The sequence below is a fragment of the Gorilla gorilla genome, chromosome 23, assembly GCF_029281585.2.
Source record: "Gorilla gorilla gorilla isolate KB3781 chromosome 23, NHGRI_mGorGor1-v2.1_pri, whole genome shotgun sequence".
Lineage (NCBI taxonomy): Eukaryota > Metazoa > Chordata > Mammalia > Primates > Hominidae > Gorilla > Gorilla gorilla.
In genome coordinates, this window is record NC_086018.1 from 44,693,485 (window position 1) to 44,713,355 (window position 19,871).

The 19,871-nt window shown below is 53.5% G+C and overlaps 2 protein-coding genes and 1 pseudogene across 7 annotated transcripts in view; 1 reads left to right on the forward strand and 2 right to left on the reverse strand.

Moving 5' to 3' along the window:
* GRAMD4 (GRAM domain containing 4) overlaps nucleotides 1–19,871 on the forward strand; it is a 134,162-nt gene that overhangs the window by 99,792 nt on the left and 14,499 nt on the right. For 3 of the 4 annotated variants that reach the window (XM_063704572.1, XM_063704574.1, XM_063704575.1), the window contains one exon: nucleotides 43–2,675. The exons of the other annotated variant lie outside the window; for it this stretch is intronic. In XM_063704572.1, the coding sequence (XP_063560642.1) occupies nucleotides 43–147 (105 nt within the window). In that variant the 3' untranslated portion in view covers nucleotides 148–2,675. Of the gene's footprint in view, nucleotides 1–42; nucleotides 2,676–19,871 lie in introns of those variants that run through there. 4 annotated transcript variants of the gene reach the window in all.
* On the reverse strand, nucleotides 7,677–9,866 carry LOC134758158 (uncharacterized; annotated as a pseudogene).
* Nucleotides 7,677–19,871, reverse strand: part of CERK (ceramide kinase) — a 66,938-nt gene continuing 54,743 nt past the window's right edge. For all 3 annotated transcript variants that reach the window (XM_063704577.1, XM_063704576.1, XM_063704578.1), the window contains exons 9-13: nucleotides 18,525–18,630; nucleotides 16,742–16,818; nucleotides 14,907–15,112; nucleotides 13,261–13,469; nucleotides 7,677–10,472 (exon numbers count right to left, since the gene is read on the reverse strand). In XM_063704577.1, coding sequence (XP_063560647.1) covers nucleotides 10,400–10,472; nucleotides 13,261–13,469; nucleotides 14,907–15,112; nucleotides 16,742–16,818; nucleotides 18,525–18,630 — 671 coding nt within the window. In that variant the 3' untranslated portion in view covers nucleotides 7,677–10,399. The remainder of the gene's footprint in view (nucleotides 10,473–13,260; nucleotides 13,470–14,906; nucleotides 15,113–16,741; nucleotides 16,819–18,524; nucleotides 18,631–19,871) is intronic.

Below are 19,871 nucleotides of genomic sequence, written 5' to 3' on the forward strand. Positions count from 1 at the left end.
CTGGCCGTGCCATGCTCACTGGTGGCATTTCTTCCCTGCCAGCCGCTCGTGTTTGGTGCCATGGTGCACAGGGATGAGGCCTTCGAGACCATTCTCAGCCAGTACATCAAGATCACCTCAGCGGCAGCGTCTGGCGGGGACAGCTAGTATTGACTTGCCCAGGACGTTGCTGGAATTTTCTTTTTTTTTTCCTTTTTTTTTTTTTTTACGATTTGGTAGTGGAAACAATTGGACATCCTCATGAGCTTTTGCAATAATTCTCCTGGACCTGTGGTTCTATTGTGTTGAGCTCTGCGTTTTATCGACCAAGAAGGGGCCAGGGCTCACAGGGACGGGGGTGCCCCTCTCCCACAGGGCACGTCAGGTGCCTCTGAGGGCCACCCGCAGACTGGGGGAGGGGGCAGAGGCCCTCGGGGGCCCGTGGAGAAGACACACAGGACCCCTGGCCCTGCCCTTCTCCGTTCCAGCCTGGACAGAGAAACCTCTCCAGCCACCCCGAGAGGTTCTCGCAACCTTGTGTCCCACTCTCTAGAGGCCGGAAGCTCGTCCGCCACCAAAGCCATAGCTGAAGAGTGCGGGGCCCTTCCTCCTGGGGACAGAAAGATGTCAAGGAGGGACATGGGGGCCTTTCACCAACCACCGAGAAACGGGCCTGGCGGTCCTCCTTCCTCTTACATGAGACCCTCCTGTGGCATTTGCCCTTGGTGACGGGCTGGGGCCGGGCGCAGTGACCCTGCCTGTGCTCCACACTCGCTCTACGGGAACAGGGAGGGTGAGAAGGGCCCACCCCTCGCCTGCCCTCAGTGTCTTTGGTGGCGCCTTCCTTGCTGGCCTCCAGGGCGCTCAGCACCGCGTCTGTAAGGGCCCGCCTGCTGCTCTCGGCCTGACACGCCGGCCAGGAGGTCTGTAGCTGGGGACCGGTAAGGGCACAGGATGGTGCAGGTAAAAGCACATCTTTCTCACACTTTGCTCTTTGGAAGGCCCAGGAGAACATCCGCGAAGGCTGCTGGAGACACTCCGAGCACTGTGGCGTGTCTGGCACGTGGCCCCCAGGCTGCGGTTGCCTGGGTTGGTTGGGGGAGGAAGTGGGGAGGAGTGTTCCGGGACCATGGTGGCCCAGGCTGCAGCCGCCTTTGGGCCATCCGAGAGGCTCTGGCAGCCCCTGTGCTTTAGGGAGCAACCGTGAGCCGAGCCCAGAGGCTTGGGCCTGCACTGCCTGCAGCCGACATGCGACAGTGTTCCCTCCCCCACGTGCCTAGCAGGTGCCAGTCCGGGCACAGACCCCCCCAGCCCCTGCCCCACCCCAGGGAAGCCTGGGCTTCCCGGGAACAAGGTGGCATTTGTGGAGGGAGCGCCCGCAGGCCTGGTTTGCTGGGGCCGCCTGCACTGGGCTGAAGGGAGGGAAAGGCGGCTTGGGCCTCCTGGAAGGAGGTGGCCACCCCGCGGGCCTGCGCGTCTGCTGGGGCGGATCCCGCAGCTCCCTCAGCTAGTCCTGAGTCCCTTGGGTGTTGTTGAGATTGTTGTTTTTTGAAGAAACAGAAGATTATATTTTTTACAGAGAGCAAGCTGTTTTTCTTATTTTTGTATCCTTTTTCAGATGTAATTTTTACCTTTGCTCCGATCCTCATTTGCTGGTGTGGGTGAGGGATCCGGTGGCATGGGCTGGTTTCACCCGCTTCACGAGGGGCTGCAGAGTCACACGCTGGTGCCAGGGGTGCTTTGGGGGGAGCTGCGCCGATCACCAGATTAAGCACATGTCCTATCCCAGGCAGTGGAGCGGAGCCCCCGTGGCTCTGGACTGCGCGGACATTGGCGTCAGGATGACCACACGGCGGCCTTTCCCGAATGGGGACAGAACCCGCTCTGAGCCGTGGGTCTGGCTCCTGTAGGGGACTGGCTCTCTTGGTGCACCAGGGGAGGGGGACATACCCCAGTGAACCCCACCTTGGCGCCTGAGGCAACACAGGGTGGGCACTGACCCACTCCCAGGGGCGGCTGCAGAGGCCGTGCCCACAGACGATGGCCACACCTCTCTCCCCAGGGCCCGGCAGTGCCCAAGGGTGGGTCCGGGGCCTCGGGGCCAGTGAGCGCCTCTTCCTAGGTGCTGGGATTCAGTCCCCAAACACAGCGGGAGGGGTCCCTGGGGCAGATGGGGCTTTACCAGCGTCGGGTGGTTTAGTTCGAGTCCCTTTTGTGGAGAAAGGGAGATGAAAACTGACCACGTGCCAGGTGTGGCCGCAGCCCCCCAGGGAGGGCCACATTCGGGGAGCGGGGGGTCGGGGGAGGGCCACCGATTGGCTCTGCTGCCAGCACAGGCCTCTCCCTGGAAGTCCTTGGGAGCAGAGCGCGGATCGGCACGGGCTCTGGGCTCCCCGTGGAGAGAAGCTGTAGTTTTTACCAAATTGTGTACATCTGGGCAGATGTTTAATTTCTGTGACTAATCAGTCAACTAGATGAATGTTAAATTTTTTATGTCTGAAGCCTGAGTCTATTTTGGATCTGTAAATAATCATTGCCAGTGTGACTTTTGTTCAACAAAAGGATTGTACTGTATTAAGAACCGATGAAAAAAATTCTCCTGTAACATTTTTTTAAGAAAACTTTGTTTGTTTAAAGAAAAAGTATTGTATAAATTATAATTTTTATTTAAATAAACCTAAAATGCTTTGTGCTAAGGCTCAGGGCTGTCTGCCTCCTTGGCAGGGCCACACGCATTGTAGGCGGCCTGAGCCAGCTGGGCCACCAACCCCAGGCCCTCAGTGCCCCTGCCAGCCCGCCACTCCCTGGGGCCCCACAGCCGCTGGCGGCGGGGCGTTCGGGTACTGATGCAGCCTGAGTGACGGCTGTGGGGTGAGGTGGGGCTGAGAAGCAGAGTCCTGTTGGACATGGGCATTGGAGGCTGGGAGCAGGAGGCAGGGCCTGAGTTCCAGAAGACAGGAGGCCAGGTGGCGAGGGACGCGGCCTGCAGGGAGGGTACCCAGGGCTGGCACAGGGCGAAGTGGGGGAGGTTGAGGCAGAGGCAGCGCCTTGGGGTCAGGGGGCATGCAGGCTTTGGCCCCTCTCCACTTTGGTGTCCTGGCTGCCTGGGGGTTCTGGACAGAGGGGTTTCCAGCAACACTTGGGGCTTGGTCCATCTGGATGCTGATACTAGACACAGAAGGGTGCAAGGACCTGCCTGGCTTTTGAAACCCCTGGAGTTGGGCATAAGCCTGTGCCAGGTGCACCTGGTGCTGCCTAGCCTCCTGTGCCTCAAGCCCACAGGAGCCCCCTAGGAGGCAGAGACCTCCCCAGGTTACACAGCAAGGGAGCTGGAGCCAGGCGGAAACTAGGTCTAGTGGGCCACGCCACCCTAAGGGGCACAGCTTCGGAAAGTAGGACATATGCATACTCCATCGACATAGCCAGCCAGCCACTGATCCATCCATTCATCCACATCCATCCATCTGTCCATCCGTCCGTCCGTCTGTCCATCCACCCACCCACCCACCCATTCATCCATCCATCCATTCATCCATCCACCTACCCACTCATCCATCAATCCATCCACCCACCTATTCATCCACCCACCCACCCATCCATCCACCCACCCATCCATCTGTCCATCTGTCCGTCCGTCCGTCTGTCCATCCACCCACCCACCCATTCATCCATCCGTCCTTCCATCCATCCACCGACCCACCCATCCATCCATCCATCAATCCATCCGTCCATCCACCCACCCACCTATCCATTCTCCTACCCACCCATCCATCCATCATCCATCCATCCATCCATCCATCCATCCACCCACCCATCCATCCATCCATTCATCCATCCACCCACCCACCTATCCATCCACCCATCCATCCATCCATCCATCCATCCACCTACCCACCTATCCATCCACCTATCTATCCATCCACCCACCCACCCACCCACCCATCCATCCATCCATCCGTCCACCCACCCACCCACCTATCCATCCACCTACCCATCCACTCACCCATTCATCCATCCACCCACCCACCCACCTATCCATACACCTACCCACCCATCCATCCATCATCCATCCATCCATCCATCCATCCATCCATCCATCCACCATCCATCCACCTATCCATCCGTCCATCCACCCACCCACCCACCCACCCACCTATCCATCCATCCATCCATCCATCCATCCATCCATCCATCCACCCACCCATCCACCCATCCACCCACCCATCCACCCATCCACCCACCCAGCCAGCCAAGTCCTTGGTGCTGGGACACAGCAGTGATGGGCTAGGAACCTGCCAAACACACCCTCACATCCTTCCCAGGAACACATCCATGCTGTGGTAGCCACCGACCCCTTCCACCCACCCCTCTGTCCTCTGCAACAGGTCCTCCCCCAGCTTGCTCCTAACTCGGAACAAGGCTCAGGCCTACCTAACCCGTTGGCAGCCCACACTGACCCCTCCACACAGACAGGGGGCAGTGTGGGCCCGTGGCAGGTGTCACTGGAGCCGGGCCATGGAGGAGGCGGAGGGGCCTCCCAGGGGATTCTGAGTGTTCAAAAAGGCCAACCTTGTGGGAGACCACCCACCCTCGGCCCACAGGCTCTATGCCTAAACCAACAACTTGCCTGTTTTGCATATATTTCACCATTTAGTGTCAATAAAGGTGCCTACATATACCTCTATCACCATTTACGGGTGATTGTGATAACTATTTCAGTACAGCTGGTTTCCTTGGCAATCGTGCATGTTTTAATGCATGCATTTTACATTACTCAGCGGCATCTCTCGGCTGTACCTGGCTACCAGAGGGGCTGTGCAACAAAGGAAAGGTCACAAACCTGTGGGGCAGGCCTCGTGCCCTCTAGGACTTTTGTTCTGGGGCTGATAGGGCGCTGCAGAGCTTCCAGCAGAAGCTGGCACTCTGGCTGCAAATCAGAAGAGGGGTCACCCAGGGTGGGGGTGCGTCAGGGAGAGTCCAGAGGGGAATGAAATTGTTAATGATTTTATTCTTGAACCAGGGGTTCTCTTCATAGGTACTTGCTATATGTTTTTAAATATTTACTGGATGAATGTAACGGATGAATGAGTAAATAAATCAGAGAGGGCTTCATGTGGACCAAAGTGAGTGATGCTGGGAACCCAGGGTTGTGGTCCATTCTGCTCGTCCTGCAGAACTCCAGGAGGCAGCATTCTATGGGCTTACGAGCTCCAGCAGCATTTGGAGGACAGGGTTGGCCAGAGACTACAGGAGGCACAGACTAAGGGCACAGCCAAGGAAGGACCCCAAGACCCTGTCCTGTGTGGGTGTGAGCTGGGAAAGCCGCCCAGGGAAAGGGCTGTGCAGCCACCCAGTGCTGCTGAAATCAGAAATCTGCCCTCAAAACCCCTGGAACCAGGAAGCCCAGCTCTGCCCTCCTCCTGGGGCCCTCGGGTCCACGTCAGCTGGAAGGGAGACACCTGGGATCACAGAGGGGCAGCTGGGGTGGGGCCGGAGCCAAGAGGCAGTGATGGGCAGCTGACCACTCCCTCAGACAGGAGCTGGCCCAGGCCCCTGCCATCCTCTCTGCTCAACTCTCTACCAGATGTCACAGCTGGCATCGCAAGCTAGGGGAAATAGCTGGACCATGCACGATTGTAAAGAAGACATTCAGCTGTTACTATCTGTAAATGACATGATGACAGAAAACCCCAAAATTCACAGGTAAATCATCATCATAGGAGTGTGGAAGCTGCTGGTACAAAATGAGTCAGGGGAGGCCGTGAAGAAGCTCTCGAAGACCTGCCTGTAGCAGAACTCACCCCAGAACCCTTGGGACTGTGACGAGGGTGCCCACCCAGTGACGGCCACTCCTGCAGTGAACAGTACTGCCTCCTGCCAGGAGCTGCTGTGACCTGTGAACTTCATTCTAGAGCAGCTTACATGGACTTCTTTGCCTTTTGAAGTGTCGCCTTTATTGCGAACACCCCCCAAAATGCCTTCCAGCGTAGCACGCATATCCTGACTGCAATCCCCTTGCTGTTCCTGAATAAACTCTTTCTTAGGAGAGCACTCTGATGTCACTTTAGGTTGACAGGAGGCAAGGTTTCTGGATATAACCCAACACATAAAAAACAATTGTGGCGGGCAGATCACGAGGCTAGGAGTTCGAGACCAGCCCGGACAACATGGGGAAACCCCCTCTCTACTAAAGATACAAAAAACTAGCTGGGCATGGTGGCACGCACTATAATGCTAGCTACTCGGGAGGCTGAGGCAGGAGACTCGCTTGAACCCCGGAGGCAGAGGTTGCAGTGAGCCGAGATCACACCATTGCACTCCAGCCTGGGCAACAGGGCAAGACTCCGTCTCAAAACAAACAAAAAATTGCATTTCTATGCAAAACAAAACAAATTTTAAGATAGCCTCAAAGGCCAGGTGTGGTGGCTCACGCCTGTAATCCCAGCGCTTTGGGAGGCCAAGATGGGAGGATCACTTGAGGCCAGGAGTTTGAGACCAGGCTGGGCAACATGGTGAGACCCTATCTTTACAAAACATTAAAAAGCCTCAAAATAAGAACTTTTGGCTGGGCACAGTAGCTTACTCCTGTAATCCCAGCAGTTTGGAAGGCTGAGGCAGGAGGATTGCTTGAGCCTGGGAGTTCGAGACCAGCCTGGGTAACAGAGTGAGACCCCGTCTCTACAAAAAATTTTAACAAAATAGCCAGGCATGGTGTTGCACACCTGTAGTCCCAGCTACTCAGGAGGCTGAGGTGGGATCGCTTCAGTCTGAGAGATTGAAGTTACAGTGAGCCGTGATCACGCCACTGTACTCCAGCCTGAGCAACTCAACAAGACCTTGTTTACAAAAACAAACAAAAGTCAAGTTTTAGGAATAAATCTAAAAATTTAAAGACTTTCATGGAAAAATTATAAAATAATTAAAAGACATGAATGAGGATCTATATAAATGGAAATAATGTCACATTCATGGACCGGAAAAGTCAGTTTCACAATGCAAATGTCCTTTCGAAGTTCCTCAAATACAAATGCAAATGCCCTCTCAAACATGTGGAGTGGGCCGGGCGTGGTGGCTCACGCCTGTAATCCCAGCACTTTGGGAGGTCGAGGCTGGTGGATCACGAGGCCAGGAGCTCGAGACCATCCTGGCTAACACCGTGAAACCCCGTCTCTACTAAATATACAAAAAATTAGCTGGGCGTGGTGGCGGGCACCTGTAGTACCAGCTACTCCGGAGGCTGAGGCAGGAGAATGGCATGAACCCAGGAGGCGAGCTTGCAGTGAGTCGAGATTGCGCCACTGCACTCCAGCCTGGGTGACAGAGCAAAACTCCGTCTCAAAATAAATAAATAAATAAAAATAGACATGTGGAGTGAAAGAAGCAAGTTACAGAAAACAACACGTTTCCTTTGGATAAAGAGCAAAACCTGCAAAACTAAACTCGCTGTTGTAGATACAGCCATGGACAGAGGCAGGAAGGGATGTGCTTAGCGTGAAATGGTAGCGCCCTCCGAGGGGGAGCAGGGGGACTCCAGAGCAGGGCACAGAAGGCTTCGGGGCAGCATTCAGTTTCCTGGCATAGGTGGTGGTGACACCTTGCTTCATTTTATTCTTGTTCTTTAAATTGTGTGTGTTTTCATGAAAAATATTCTGCTTTGAAAATAACAGGTATGTGTAAAGGAAAGAAAGCAAGCCAAGTCTGCCCAAGTAACTTTATTTGTGTCTTCTCAAACATTTCAGATCAAATAATGCCATTTTCTAATCTTGAAACCAGCAAGATTAGAAAGCGAATGAGGCCATCCTTTCACTCAGACTTTCCCAGTTACTCAAGATTGTATTCAGGAACAAAGTCAAGCCCGGCCTCACTTCTTAATTAGAATAAACTAGAATCAGGTCCATTGCATAACTGCTAATTGTTTTGCACCAGGGAGCCACAAAGGAAGCTAAAACTAGCCTTTCTAAGTTATCCTAAGTTTTTACTATCTAACCAGCACTTCTGATTTTTTTTTTTCCTTAAAACTCTAAAGTACAGGTGTTGTATGTCTGCCGCATCTGAAAGGCTGCCCCGGGAATCAGAGCCTATCTACCGGAAATGTCTGGGCAGTCACCCCCATCCTGCGCGCAGATAGCAAAGGGCTGCTGGCAGGTGTCAGACACACGGTACCGCAACAGCAGTCCCGAGGTCTGAGATTCTGAATGTCAGCAGGTGGCTGGAGAGTATCACCAGAGCCACTCAGGAACCAGCCATGCGGAATGGCTGGGTTTCTTATTGAACATGAAATGCTTCCTCTTTGGCCTGGACTGTTTTGCTAAAATTGTTAGTGGGTTTTGGGGCAGGCCAGTGTATGGGAAACTTTTTTTTTTGTTGAGGGGGGGCGATGGAGTCTCCCTCTGTTGCCCAGGCTGGAGTGCAGTGGCGCAATCTTGGCTCACCGCAACCTCCACCTCTTGGGTTCAAGCGATTCTCCTGCCTCAGCGTCCCTAGTAGCTGAGATTACAGGCGTGCGCCAACAAGACTGGCTAAGTTGTGTATTTTTAGTAGAGATGAGGTTTCACCATGTTGGGCAGGCTGATCTCAAACTCCTGACCTTAAGTGAGCCACCCGCCTCGGCCTCCCAAAGTGCTGGGATTACAGGCATGAGCCACCGCGCCCAGCCGGGAAACATTTACCAGGGACAATAAAGGCTTAGAAGAACCTTTTGGGGAAACTTTGTGAGGAGCACAATTCCAGAGGGCCCACAGCAGCCACAGCCTCCTGGCGTGACACCAGGCACACTGCCGGCTGCACAGGTTGCTGGGCACAGGCAGGCACAGCCAGTCTGGAAGAGCAGCCCGTCTTAAATCTTTGGTTTCTTTCCAACCAGGAGCAAACATTGGTAGAAAGAGCCAGGGCATATTTACTCTTTACACCCAGAATTTTCATTCATTATTGAACCATTTGGCTTGCACAGTGCTCTCTGATAATGTGGTCCATAAAAACCACCATTAAAGCTGCCCTTTCACCTGATCTGGGTGGGGCTAAACGAGGAAACGAGAAGTTTCCTGTATGCTTCAAAATATAAATCAATGCCAGGAAATTCTGAAAATGGATGCTGCCTGTTAAACGTGAAATCACTAAGGGAGCTTCTGCAAAACCCACCCGGCAGCATGAGGAACGGTGTCTACAGCGTGCTCCAAACGGCCACGGCCCCGCTCCTTACAGATCAAAGTTTAAGCCGCATATTCTCATATTTCAAACAAAACTACGTTACAGACATCATCTACATGGGCACGGATACACACTAAACAAGGATGTAGTACACAATTGAGGGGTGCCCCGGGGAGCGCGGCAGGAATGCCTTCCGGGAAGAATCCTCTGGTCGCCGGAGCCCTCGCGCTGCAGAGGAAACCAGCGATCCATCATGCCTTCGAGACAAAAGACAGACATCCGAGACGCAGTTTACACTACTCTGGCTTAAAAGGACAAGATGTTCAATAAATATAGAGAACTCAGTGTGAAGAAAAGACAAGGACAAATCTGGACCACGTGTACGGACTTCAGGGCCTGCATCAGAGGAAGCCTGCCGGAGTCCAGGAACGGCCCCTCCTCCACGGATGGCCAGCTTCCTCCTGACTGCCCCTCAAGCCCGGCTGTGTTAAGCACTTCGTGTCGATGTAAAGCATTGGTATTTGACATTTTAACACTAACAAACTTGCCAGTGCTTTACCCACTGCCAGCTTCCAGAGCTTATCATCTGTGCTCCCAGAACAGACGCCAAGGTCATGCTCCCAGCCGGATTGTCTTAGCCTCGCCGCCGTGATGAGGCAGGTGTGGAGGCCCCAGCAGCCTTCCCGGCGCTGGCGTGGAGGCCCCTCCCACGGATCACCTGAAGCAGGGCCACGTTGCATTGCAGTTGCACAGTATTGTAAGGATCAAGCAGCGATGTCCTAACCGTAAACGAAGAGGAAGGTGAAATGAAGGCAAAGAGAAGCAACCACTTCCCAAAACTTGGCCACAAACCGTTACAGAACAAGTCCTGCAAAGTGGATCAAAGTGACCCACTGCTACCTCAGGCCCAGATGGTGTGACCTGCGTGGAAATCATATAATGTCCCTAACATTATTGCAATAGAGCCACTAACGGGCCATTTTCTAAACTACACTGTTGACATTGTTAAAACCTAAGAGGCCAGTGCCCCCGAGTGAGCAGCTGCATCCGCTGAGAGTAAGCGGCGTGGGCTGCAACCCGCAGATGCGTACAGAACTGAAAATGCCAAATATGTACACAAAATTGTTGACAAAAGGGTTTTCTTCTAAAATCAAGATTTAACTATCAAAAATAAATTTCTACATTTAAATGTATATATCAACATAATTGGTCTGTAATAATTATCTTAAATAGTTTTCACACTTTCCCAGTTCGAGAGCAGGACGCCGGCTTCTCAGCTGTGTGAGTCTGGCTTCGGATTCTCTTCAATTCCTCGTGCAAAGAGTCGAACCAGCTGGCAGTGGACTCTGCAGAGACAAGCGGCCACGTGTAAACCCCACGTGTCCCTCACTCAAAGCTGGCCTGAGCCCCACTCCTGGACAGGGGCTGCAGTAAACTCCACGTGTCCCTCACTCAAAGCTGGCCCTGAGCACTGCTCCTGGACAAGGGCTGCAGTGGGGGTCCACCCCTCATGGAACGGTCAGACGTCACCGTGGGCTGTAGGAGTCCAGCCCACAATGACGGGTCCTGGGCGTGGAAGAATTCACTTAGACTCCCAGGATGCCGAGTTTGTAAAGGGGTTGCCAATGGCCAGGTGGGAAATCTGGGCATCGGTAGACCTGACTGGGACTCCAGCACCCCCATGGAAAGCAGAGCGCCTGCTCCAGTGTGTGCCCACTCCACCCACTCACCCACCCACCTCCATTTTCTCAGCAGTACTGAGCGCACAGGGCCTGCGAGGAGTCTGTGCGGGGCGACTCCATGCATGTAAGAGATGTGTGAGGAATGCTCAGATGAGAAGGACAGGTGGTCCAACGCCAGCAAGAGCCTTCGGGCTTGAGGAACAAGTTGGGGGTCCCTGGAGGTCCCCTGCCCAGGGGCTCAGTGGCCACAGCGAGTCCCTGGGTGAGTGCCATCTTCCCACACAGGACAGCTCTATTTATCTCATTTATTAATGATATCACAGCCTCCTCAGACGTATTTCAGTAACCTAAACCCCTTCATTAAGTGACAGGCTGGGGCAGGGCACAGTGACTCACGCCTATAATCCCAGCACTTTGGGAGGTCCAGGCGGGCGGATCACCTGAGGTCAGGAGTTTGAGACCAGCCTGGCCAACATGGTGAAACCCCGTCTCTACTAAAAATATAAAAATTAGCCAGGTGTGGTGGCGGGCGCCTGCTACTTGGGAGGCTGAGGCAGGAGAATGGCTTGAACCTGGGAGGCGGAGGTTGCAGTGAGCCGAGACCACACCACTGCACTCCAGCCTGGGCCACAAGAGCAAAACTCTGTCTCAAAAAATAAAAAAATAGAAATAAATAAGTGACAGGCTGTTTCCATGGAGCGGAGCTCACACACACACAAATTATATTTTTAAAAGCGGCGTGCTGCTCAAGGCATAGCCATATTTATCAAGATAGACAGGACGTATTTCAAGAATGCCTGTCCTGATTTTCAAATTATTCTATTTCTTTAATAAATACATACACCAATATTAAAAATAATCCCACTTCCCAAACTTGTAAAATGAGTTGACAGAGGAAAGTCCCTGTGCAAGGCTGCCTGGGGTGGCGGGTGTTCCTGGGGCCTTTCGACGGCCTCTTGCCATCACCGCCCTGACAGAAAGAAAGGGGGCGCGTGGCCCTGGGCCTGGGGAGGGGCAGAGACCTCCTTCTCCCTTAGGCTTGTTCGGATGCGAATGGGAGAAGCTTTCTTAGAGCCGCAGCTGGCTGGCTGAGGAGTCACTGAAAGTGGGGCGCTGTCCACAGATGCGTGCATCCTCTTACATGCTGTGACTTAAGGCACCCAAGGGCCATCTGACACCCAGCTTTCGTTGCAGACAGGCGTGGGCCTGCTGACCAGCCTGCCATCGCTCTCATGCCAGCCACACTCTGTTAACGAGTGTCAAGCTGGGCTTCCCTGAAGTAGACCGAGCTCTTACCAACATCTGCCAAGAGTTCAGAATCCACCTAGAGCTCTACAGTTCCCCGGTCTCATGTCATTTGCACGCCCACACCTAATTCAGTGGCCTTTTGAAAAAATCAACTTGCTTGTTACTGGGTCTTTCCATGGAGAAACAATTTTCTTTGCACTCAGATTCCATCTGGTTATGTGATACATCACAGATCTCCAAATACAATGGGCCCCAGTGGGTGTGGGGAGGACACCACTTCCCACCCTCCGCCCAGCCAGCCAGAGGAGGGGTGTGGCACCTGCCCCAGGGAGACCGAACATCCGTGTGTGGCCACACCTGCCTCCCCGTGTCCCCTAGGCTGCGTGGCCTCCAGCACGGGGCGTCCCTCTGGGGCTCCTCCTCTCCTTCCCATCCTCGGGGTGCCCTTCCCAGCCCTGCTGCCTCCTGCCCCTCCCTGCACAGAGCACCTGCACTTGGTGATTGACTGTGGCCCTTGAGGCCAGCAGTTCCCTGGTGGATTCAGTGGACAAAGGACTGCCCGTAAAGGCGGTTTCCTTTGTTTGCCTTTTGAAATTTTTTTGAGACGGAGTCTCGCTCTGTCACCAAGGCTGGAGTGCAGTGGCATGGTCTCGGCTCACTGCAACTTCTGCCTCCAGGGTTCAAGCGATTCTCCTGCCTCAGCCTCCGGGGTAGCTGGGATTACAGGCATGCACCATCACACCCGACTAATTTTTTTTGTATTTTTAGTAGAGACGGGGTTTCACCATGTTGGCCAGGCTGGTCTTGAACTCCTGATCTCAAGTGATCTGCCCGCCTCGGCCTCCCACCTTTTGAATTATTTAGGAGAAGAGAGAGAGAATGCCAGGGCAAAGAGCCCAATGCCAGCCTGGAGCACAGGGTGTGGAAGAGGAAAAGAATGAAATGGAGGAGCTTCAAACACCCACGAAAATTATCTGCAAAACAAAATGCTGAGGACTCGGCACCCTGGCATCTTTCCAGAATGTGGGTAACGGCATCTCATTCGATATTTGACATAGGGAGAGAAAAGCGCATTCATAAAACATTCTTACGTTTTGTGTTTATAAAGCCCCAGGGAACCCCCCACCCTGGGTGGGGCAGCTTGTGACAGACACCTCAGGGCTCAAGGGGCTGGCGCTGGTGGCTGGAGGACCCCTGCACGCACCTGACCTCGATGGCAGGGCTGTGCAGGACCTCCCCGTCGCAGTTCCAGGAGCTGTTGGAGACGGTGCAGCAGCAGGAGGGGTGGCTGCTGCAAATGTGCCCAAAGCGCTTCTTCCCCCCCTCCTTGAGGTCGCTGTCCTCGTCCTCCATGTGCTTCGACGTAAACTGGAATTTCTTGACGCGATAAACTTCAACAAAAGTGAAGTCAAACTACCAAGAAACAGTGAGAGGGACCACTCAGCTCTAAACGTCATCGTCTGGGTGGGGCAGCAGAACACCCCAGGCCAACAGCGAGCGCTCTCAGGCCTGGGTGTACACACGGCGTTCTCGGAGGATGCGACTGCTTGTGCAGGCCCCTGGAGTTCCCTTTCCAGCTGAACTGACAGCTCAGAGATGAAGGGAAACCTGGCACCCACCTTCCCCGGCGCCTACCTTCCCCGGCGCCCACCTTCCCGGCGCCCACCTTCCGCGGCACTTGTCAAAATGACTTCTAATGCTTTTAGAAACCACAGCTTATCTACAATGACGAACGCTTCTTACAGAATTCTGATAGATAATTAGCAGTGATTATTAGAATTCTGTATTCTCTTTTTAACAAGCACTACTTAAAAAGCCACATAAAAATAGCATTAGACTAGATCTTAAATAGAACGTAAGTAAAAAAAAGAAATGTGACTAAATTTGGAGACTGTGACCAAAAGTTCTGCTTCCCCCAACATGACTAGACTCGGGTCTTCCTCTGCATGGGCTGCAGAAAGATGTGGTAGAAGGGTCCGAACAGAACCCATTTCTGGGAGCCTAAAGAGTCTGTTTCCAGTGGCCTGCAAGGGCCACTTACATCTTTACTGTGTCGCTTTGTTCTGTTTTTAAATAGGAAGAGAAACGACAGGTAAGAAGTTGTATCATAAAGATTCATACCTCTTAGTTTCTGTGCTCAAATACGTGTGTGTATATATGTATGTATGTGTGTGTATATGTATGTATGTGTGTGTATATGTATGTGTGTGTATATACACATATGTATATATACACATATACACACATGTATACATATATACACACAGATACATATATACACATGTATACATATACACACATATATACATATATATACACATATATATACACACATATGTATACACACACACACACATATATATATATTTGAGATGGAGTCTCACTCTGTCGCCCAGGCTGGAGTGCAGTGGCGTGATCTCAGCTCACTGTAGCCTCCACCTCCTGGGTTCAAGCGATTCTCATGCTTCAGCCTCCCGAGTAGCTGGGATTACAGGCACCTGCCACCACGCCCGGCTCATTTTTGTATTTTTAGTAGAGATGAGGTTTCACCATGTTGCCCAGGCTGGTCTCAAACTCCTGACCTCGGGTGATCTGCCTGCCTCAGCCTCCCAAAGTGCTGGGATTACAGGCATGAGCCACGGCACCTGGCCTCAAAAATTTATCTTTTTAAATGATATTTTACAAGGAGTAGTTGTAACCAGGAGTTTAAAGTTTGTGAAATTAAAAAACAAAAAGTTTGCCCTTCCTTCCCTTGAATTAAATAATGAATTCCTACAACACATAAACCAGGGACTGCTGGAACATAAATTACTCGCCAGTGGAGGTTCCATGCAAAAGCACCCCACTTACCTGGTCCTGCTGGTTGGTGTGCCTGATGAGAAATCTCAGAAAATTGAACCTGGAGCATTTCCGGATGAGGATGAGGTCAGAAGACCCATCTCCCAAGTGGGCAGCTGGGGAGAGGCCCCTGGGGCTCCGGCGACAAGCACAGGACATGTTTGTGGCATTGATGGCCAGAAACTTCCCAGAGACGACTTGCCACTCCTCCACGTCCTCTGAAGCACAAAGAACCACAGAGATGTCACAGTTGGAATGGCGCCGGGCAGCGCCCTGCCCTGGGACGGTGGGAGGCCATCCGGGCTCTCCCCTGCTCATGCATTGAGCAGACACTTCATGCAATCGACTCTTCAGCTCAACACCAAAAACATCCACCACGGAACTGTCCGCTCCCCGCAGGAAGCGGTACCCAAAGGATCACCTCCCGGAAGGCAGGACTGTTGTCCCTCTCCTCACTTGGTGACTTTTGGACAATTTAGAACAAGGGTCAGCAAACCACGGCTGTGTGTCAGATCTGGCCCGCCGCCCGTCTGTGTGTGGCCTGAGAGCTAAGAATGCTTTTCACAGTTTTAAATCCTTGAAAAAGGTCTGGCGCGGTGGCTCACGCCTGTAATCCCAGCACTTTGGGAGACCGAGGCGGGCAGATCACCTGAGATCAGGAGTTCGAGACCAGCCTGGCCAACATGGTGAAAACCCATCTCTACTAAAAATACAAAAATTAGCCAGGCGTGGCGGCGCATGCCTGTAATCCCAGCTACTGGGGAAGCTAGGCAGGAGAACTGCTTGAACCCGGAAGGCAGAGGTTGCAGTGAGCTGAGATTGCGCCATTGCACTCCAGACTGGGCAACAAGAGTAAAACTCTGTCTTAAAAAAAAAAAAATTAGCCAGCTATGGTGGCAGGCGCCTGTAATCCCAGCTACTCAGGAGGCTAAGGAAGGAGAATCGCTTGAACCCAGAAGGTGGAGGTTGCAGTGAGCCGAGATCGCGCCACTGCAATCCAGCCTGGGTGATGGAACAAGACTCTGTCCCAATAAATAAATAAATATTATTGACTGGGCATGGTGGCTCAGACCTGTGGTCCCAGCACTTTAGGAGGCTGAGGCAGTCAGATCACCTGAGGTCAGGAGTTTGAGACCAGCCTGGCCAACATGGTGAAACCCCATCTTTACTAAAAATACAAAGGTTAGCCGGGCATGGTGGCACATGCCTGTAGTCCCAGCTACTAGGGAGGCTGAGGGAGGAGAATCGCTTGAACTCGGGATGCGGAGGTTGCAGTGAGCTGATATTGTGCCCCTGCACTCTAGCCTGGGCGACAAGAGTGAAACTCCATCCAAAAAAAAAAAAAAAAAGAGAAAGAGAAAAAAATCAAAATAATAATATTTTGTGACATGTGGAAATTCTATGAAACTTAAATTTCAGTGTCCATAAATAAAGTTTCATCGGCAGATGGCCATACCCACTCACTGTACACTGCCTAGGCTGCCTCTGCTGGACAGAGACTGTGTGGTTGCCAGGGCCTGAGGTGGTCACCAGCAAGCCCTCAATGGGACATCTGCTGCCCCCACATTCTAGAGCACCTGGGACAGGAGTCCAGACTCAGCACCACAACAGCATTTCAGAAAGGGCAACGGGGCCTTTCACAAAACCTGCTGCTCCACACAGCCACACACGGCAAGTAACAGTGACCTGATGCTGCCTGGGGCTAAGAAGAAATGGATGCCTGGTGCCAGACAGGAAAAAGGAAAAGCAAAGGTGGGCAGGGAGAAGAGGCAGTGCCCTGAGAGAGGACAGAAACCCGCACTCCAGCACACACAGTGACAACACTGAGCCTGTGTCTTAGGAATTACCCGCAGCTTCCAAACCATACAGTGCTTTCTTCTGCTCCTCCTCCAGCTGCTGCTTGCTTTGCCTGCAAACAAAGCATCTGAAAGACAAGAATATCATCACCTTTTAAATATGGAGCTGCAGGTGCAGTGTGTATGCTTGGCACATACAGATGTATTTACATTCTTTTCACATACGAAAAAATTCCATTTCAAAGGCTTAACAAAATATTTTTTGGCATATTAATTGGAGGTTTCAGAATGAGACCTACTTTTACAATGACACATTCAACATGTTCTTCTCTAAAAGGTTTGGACATGAGGAGAAGCACAGCATGAGGACGCTGAGGTGCCACCTGGAGACGGTTTCTGCCTGGCCCTGCAGCTAGCATAGCCTGGCTGGGAGAAATGACCGAGGCACTGGTTCCCCCAGCGGACTCCTGGGGTGAGGACTCATTTACTTTCAGAAAACAAATCATACAGGGTTTATCTGTTACAGTCAATAACAAGCAAATAACTCAGAACCATCAGCTTAGAACTTAGTCATTCGTCTAGCACGTCCTTCTGATCTTGGGGGCTGCTGGATTCACGCTGTCAAACAGGACACTGTTTGCACTGATGGAAATCGCTCATCAGCAGCCGAGTTCTTTAATGCACTGACGCAAACAGCATCTGCCTCTACATATTCTGATTTTATGGTCTCCAATTCTTCACTTAAAAAAGGAAAGGAGCTAGAAGGAGGTTCTGAAGTCTGCATGACTTAAAAGGAAAGGACGTGAGTGTCCTTCACAAAGGCGCAGCTGTCTCCACAGCCCCGTGTCCTCAGCCCCAGGCAGAGCAGAGACAGGATGACCATTCAGGCGCCCTCCATGGTCACTAGGGAGGTCATGCGGCCTGGGACAACTGTGTTTAGATTTATTTAAGGTTCTATTTACACTGGTCGGATATTACTGAATACACTGTGTGGGGGTGGGGGCGGGGATACGCCAGGTGAAAGGAGTCCCTGCTTGTTCAGTCGCGTAGCCACCATTGCAGAGCCTGCAGTGGCCAAACTGGGGGACCAAATGTAAGGGGAGAGCACAGCGTTTCCAGCTGTGTTGACTCCATTCAGCCTCCCCTCCCCGGTGGGGCACCTCTTTCCCTTTGCATCCCGTCTCCCTGGGCAGCTGCCCTGGCTCTGCCCCCCAACCCCTGGCACCAGCCCTTGTTGCCAGCCCGAGCCTTCTTGCTGAGGGTCCCTGCCTTCCTGTGGGGTTGAAGGCGTGGCTGGCCTGGGCTCTGCTAACCTTAGAGTGGGCTCCTGCCTTGGAGCATGGGGCTAACATGGGTGAGGGCCTCAGCCAGGCGTGTGGACAGGAGGGTGGCTGCGGAGAGCGCACACTCCAGCCAGCTCTACCAACGGTCCTGCCACCAGTGCCCTGCACACGCACAGTCACTGATAAGGTGTCTGCCATCCTTTCCTGCCTGCATTTCTCCTCCATCAGGCCCCCGCAGGGGGTAAAGGGAACCCCAGCAGGGAAGGACCCTGTGCTCAGCCCCCACTCCAACAGTGGGTGTGGGACCCTCCCCCAGAGTCCTCATCCCTGGCACAGCAGCAGCTGCCCACGCAGGCCATGGGGACAGAGATGGGGACAGCAAGCCCCATGCACGCCTAGGCCATCATGGGCATCATAGGCATCGTGTCTCTGGGCACGCTACATCCAGCACCTTCCACCACATTTGGAAAATACTTTTGCATTCACCTTCCTAACCGTCCTGCTTCATTTCCCGTCATTTGCAAGAGAAACACACAAAGCAATGCACTTACCCTGCCCGGCAGGGCTTCCTATCCCTTGGAGATCCCACCGTGTGTTGTGCAGGGAGGAAGGACACTGTCCCTTCATAGCAGTGGTGGGACAGGAAGGTCTTTAAACCTGAGAACAGAGTGCAGTGAAGAAAAAACATCCACAAGGGTCATTGCTTGGTTAGGATGCTGTGCTGGGCAGCTTCAGAAACGTCGCTGAGAGCGCATCTGCCTAAACCGCCTGCAGGAGGGAGAGGCCGGGCCATGTCACCATCAAAGGCAGTGGCAGGGTCTCTGCCCTCCCTCAGGACAACAGCACATCTAGTCATAGTGCTGGTGCCTTCTGACACCCAGTGATGCTGGGAGAGCCAGGGCTATGGCCACTCTTGACGCTGGCAAAGTGGGGCCTTTGCCATTAGCCACCCCTCATAGCCTCGATGATGTGGCCTGTGGGCTCCAGTGGCTCAGGGTCATCCCCTCCACCCCTTCATGAGGGTCAGTGATGCCCCCACCTGCCTCAGGGCTTGGCCCCCACTGGGGTCAGCCACAGCCCCTGGGACGTCCTGAACAGCTCAGGACAGAGGCCAGGGCCGCTGCCACCCAAAGTCTGGGGCCACCCTCCAGGCAAACGTGTGCGCTGCAGCCTGGCACCTAGGCTGTCTGGGAAACACCATCCAGCAGGACAGCAGGGACTGGGCAGGAGGCAGGAGAGGGGCCCCAGGGTGTCGTGGGCCACACCAGGAGCCAGGCCATGTCCTGTGAGTCTCAGGGCGACTTCACTCCTCTGTGTCTGATGCTGGGGCTGGTGCTGCCCTGTATGACATCTGGTGTGGCAGTGACGGCCTGCAGGGCCGTCACACACAACCTTACCCCCGACACACAGAGGCCTCACATCCTCGTCCGCAGATGGCAAGCCCGCAGCCAAGTGTGCACCGCCCAGGGGTGGGGGAAGCTGCCGGCAACAGCAGTCTGGCTCCCAGGACATCTGTGTGCCTGAAAGTCAGCTCCCGACTGTCCCCAGGACAGCCCCATCTGTGGGTCTTGCACCTGGCATGGGCCAGGCGCCTGGAATGCACTCAGTGGGCGGGCCCTTCCAGGTGGCTGCAGCTCCGCCTCCCTGCATAGTGGCTCTGGCCTCTCTCCCTGCTCCTCCCGTGGGGGTCCCACAAGGACGTCGTGTCCACGGCCCTGGGAGGAGGCCGACCCACTGGTCAGCAACCTTCCAAGCCGGCTCCTCTCTCAAGTGCAGGGGGCTGGAGGGCAGCAGCCTCATCACCCAGATGCAGCCTCCAGGGTGGCGCCTCACTGACTTCTGATGTCCTGGTTTCTGTCTGCCCCTAGATGGGCCCCCAGATGTCCTACCGGCACCTA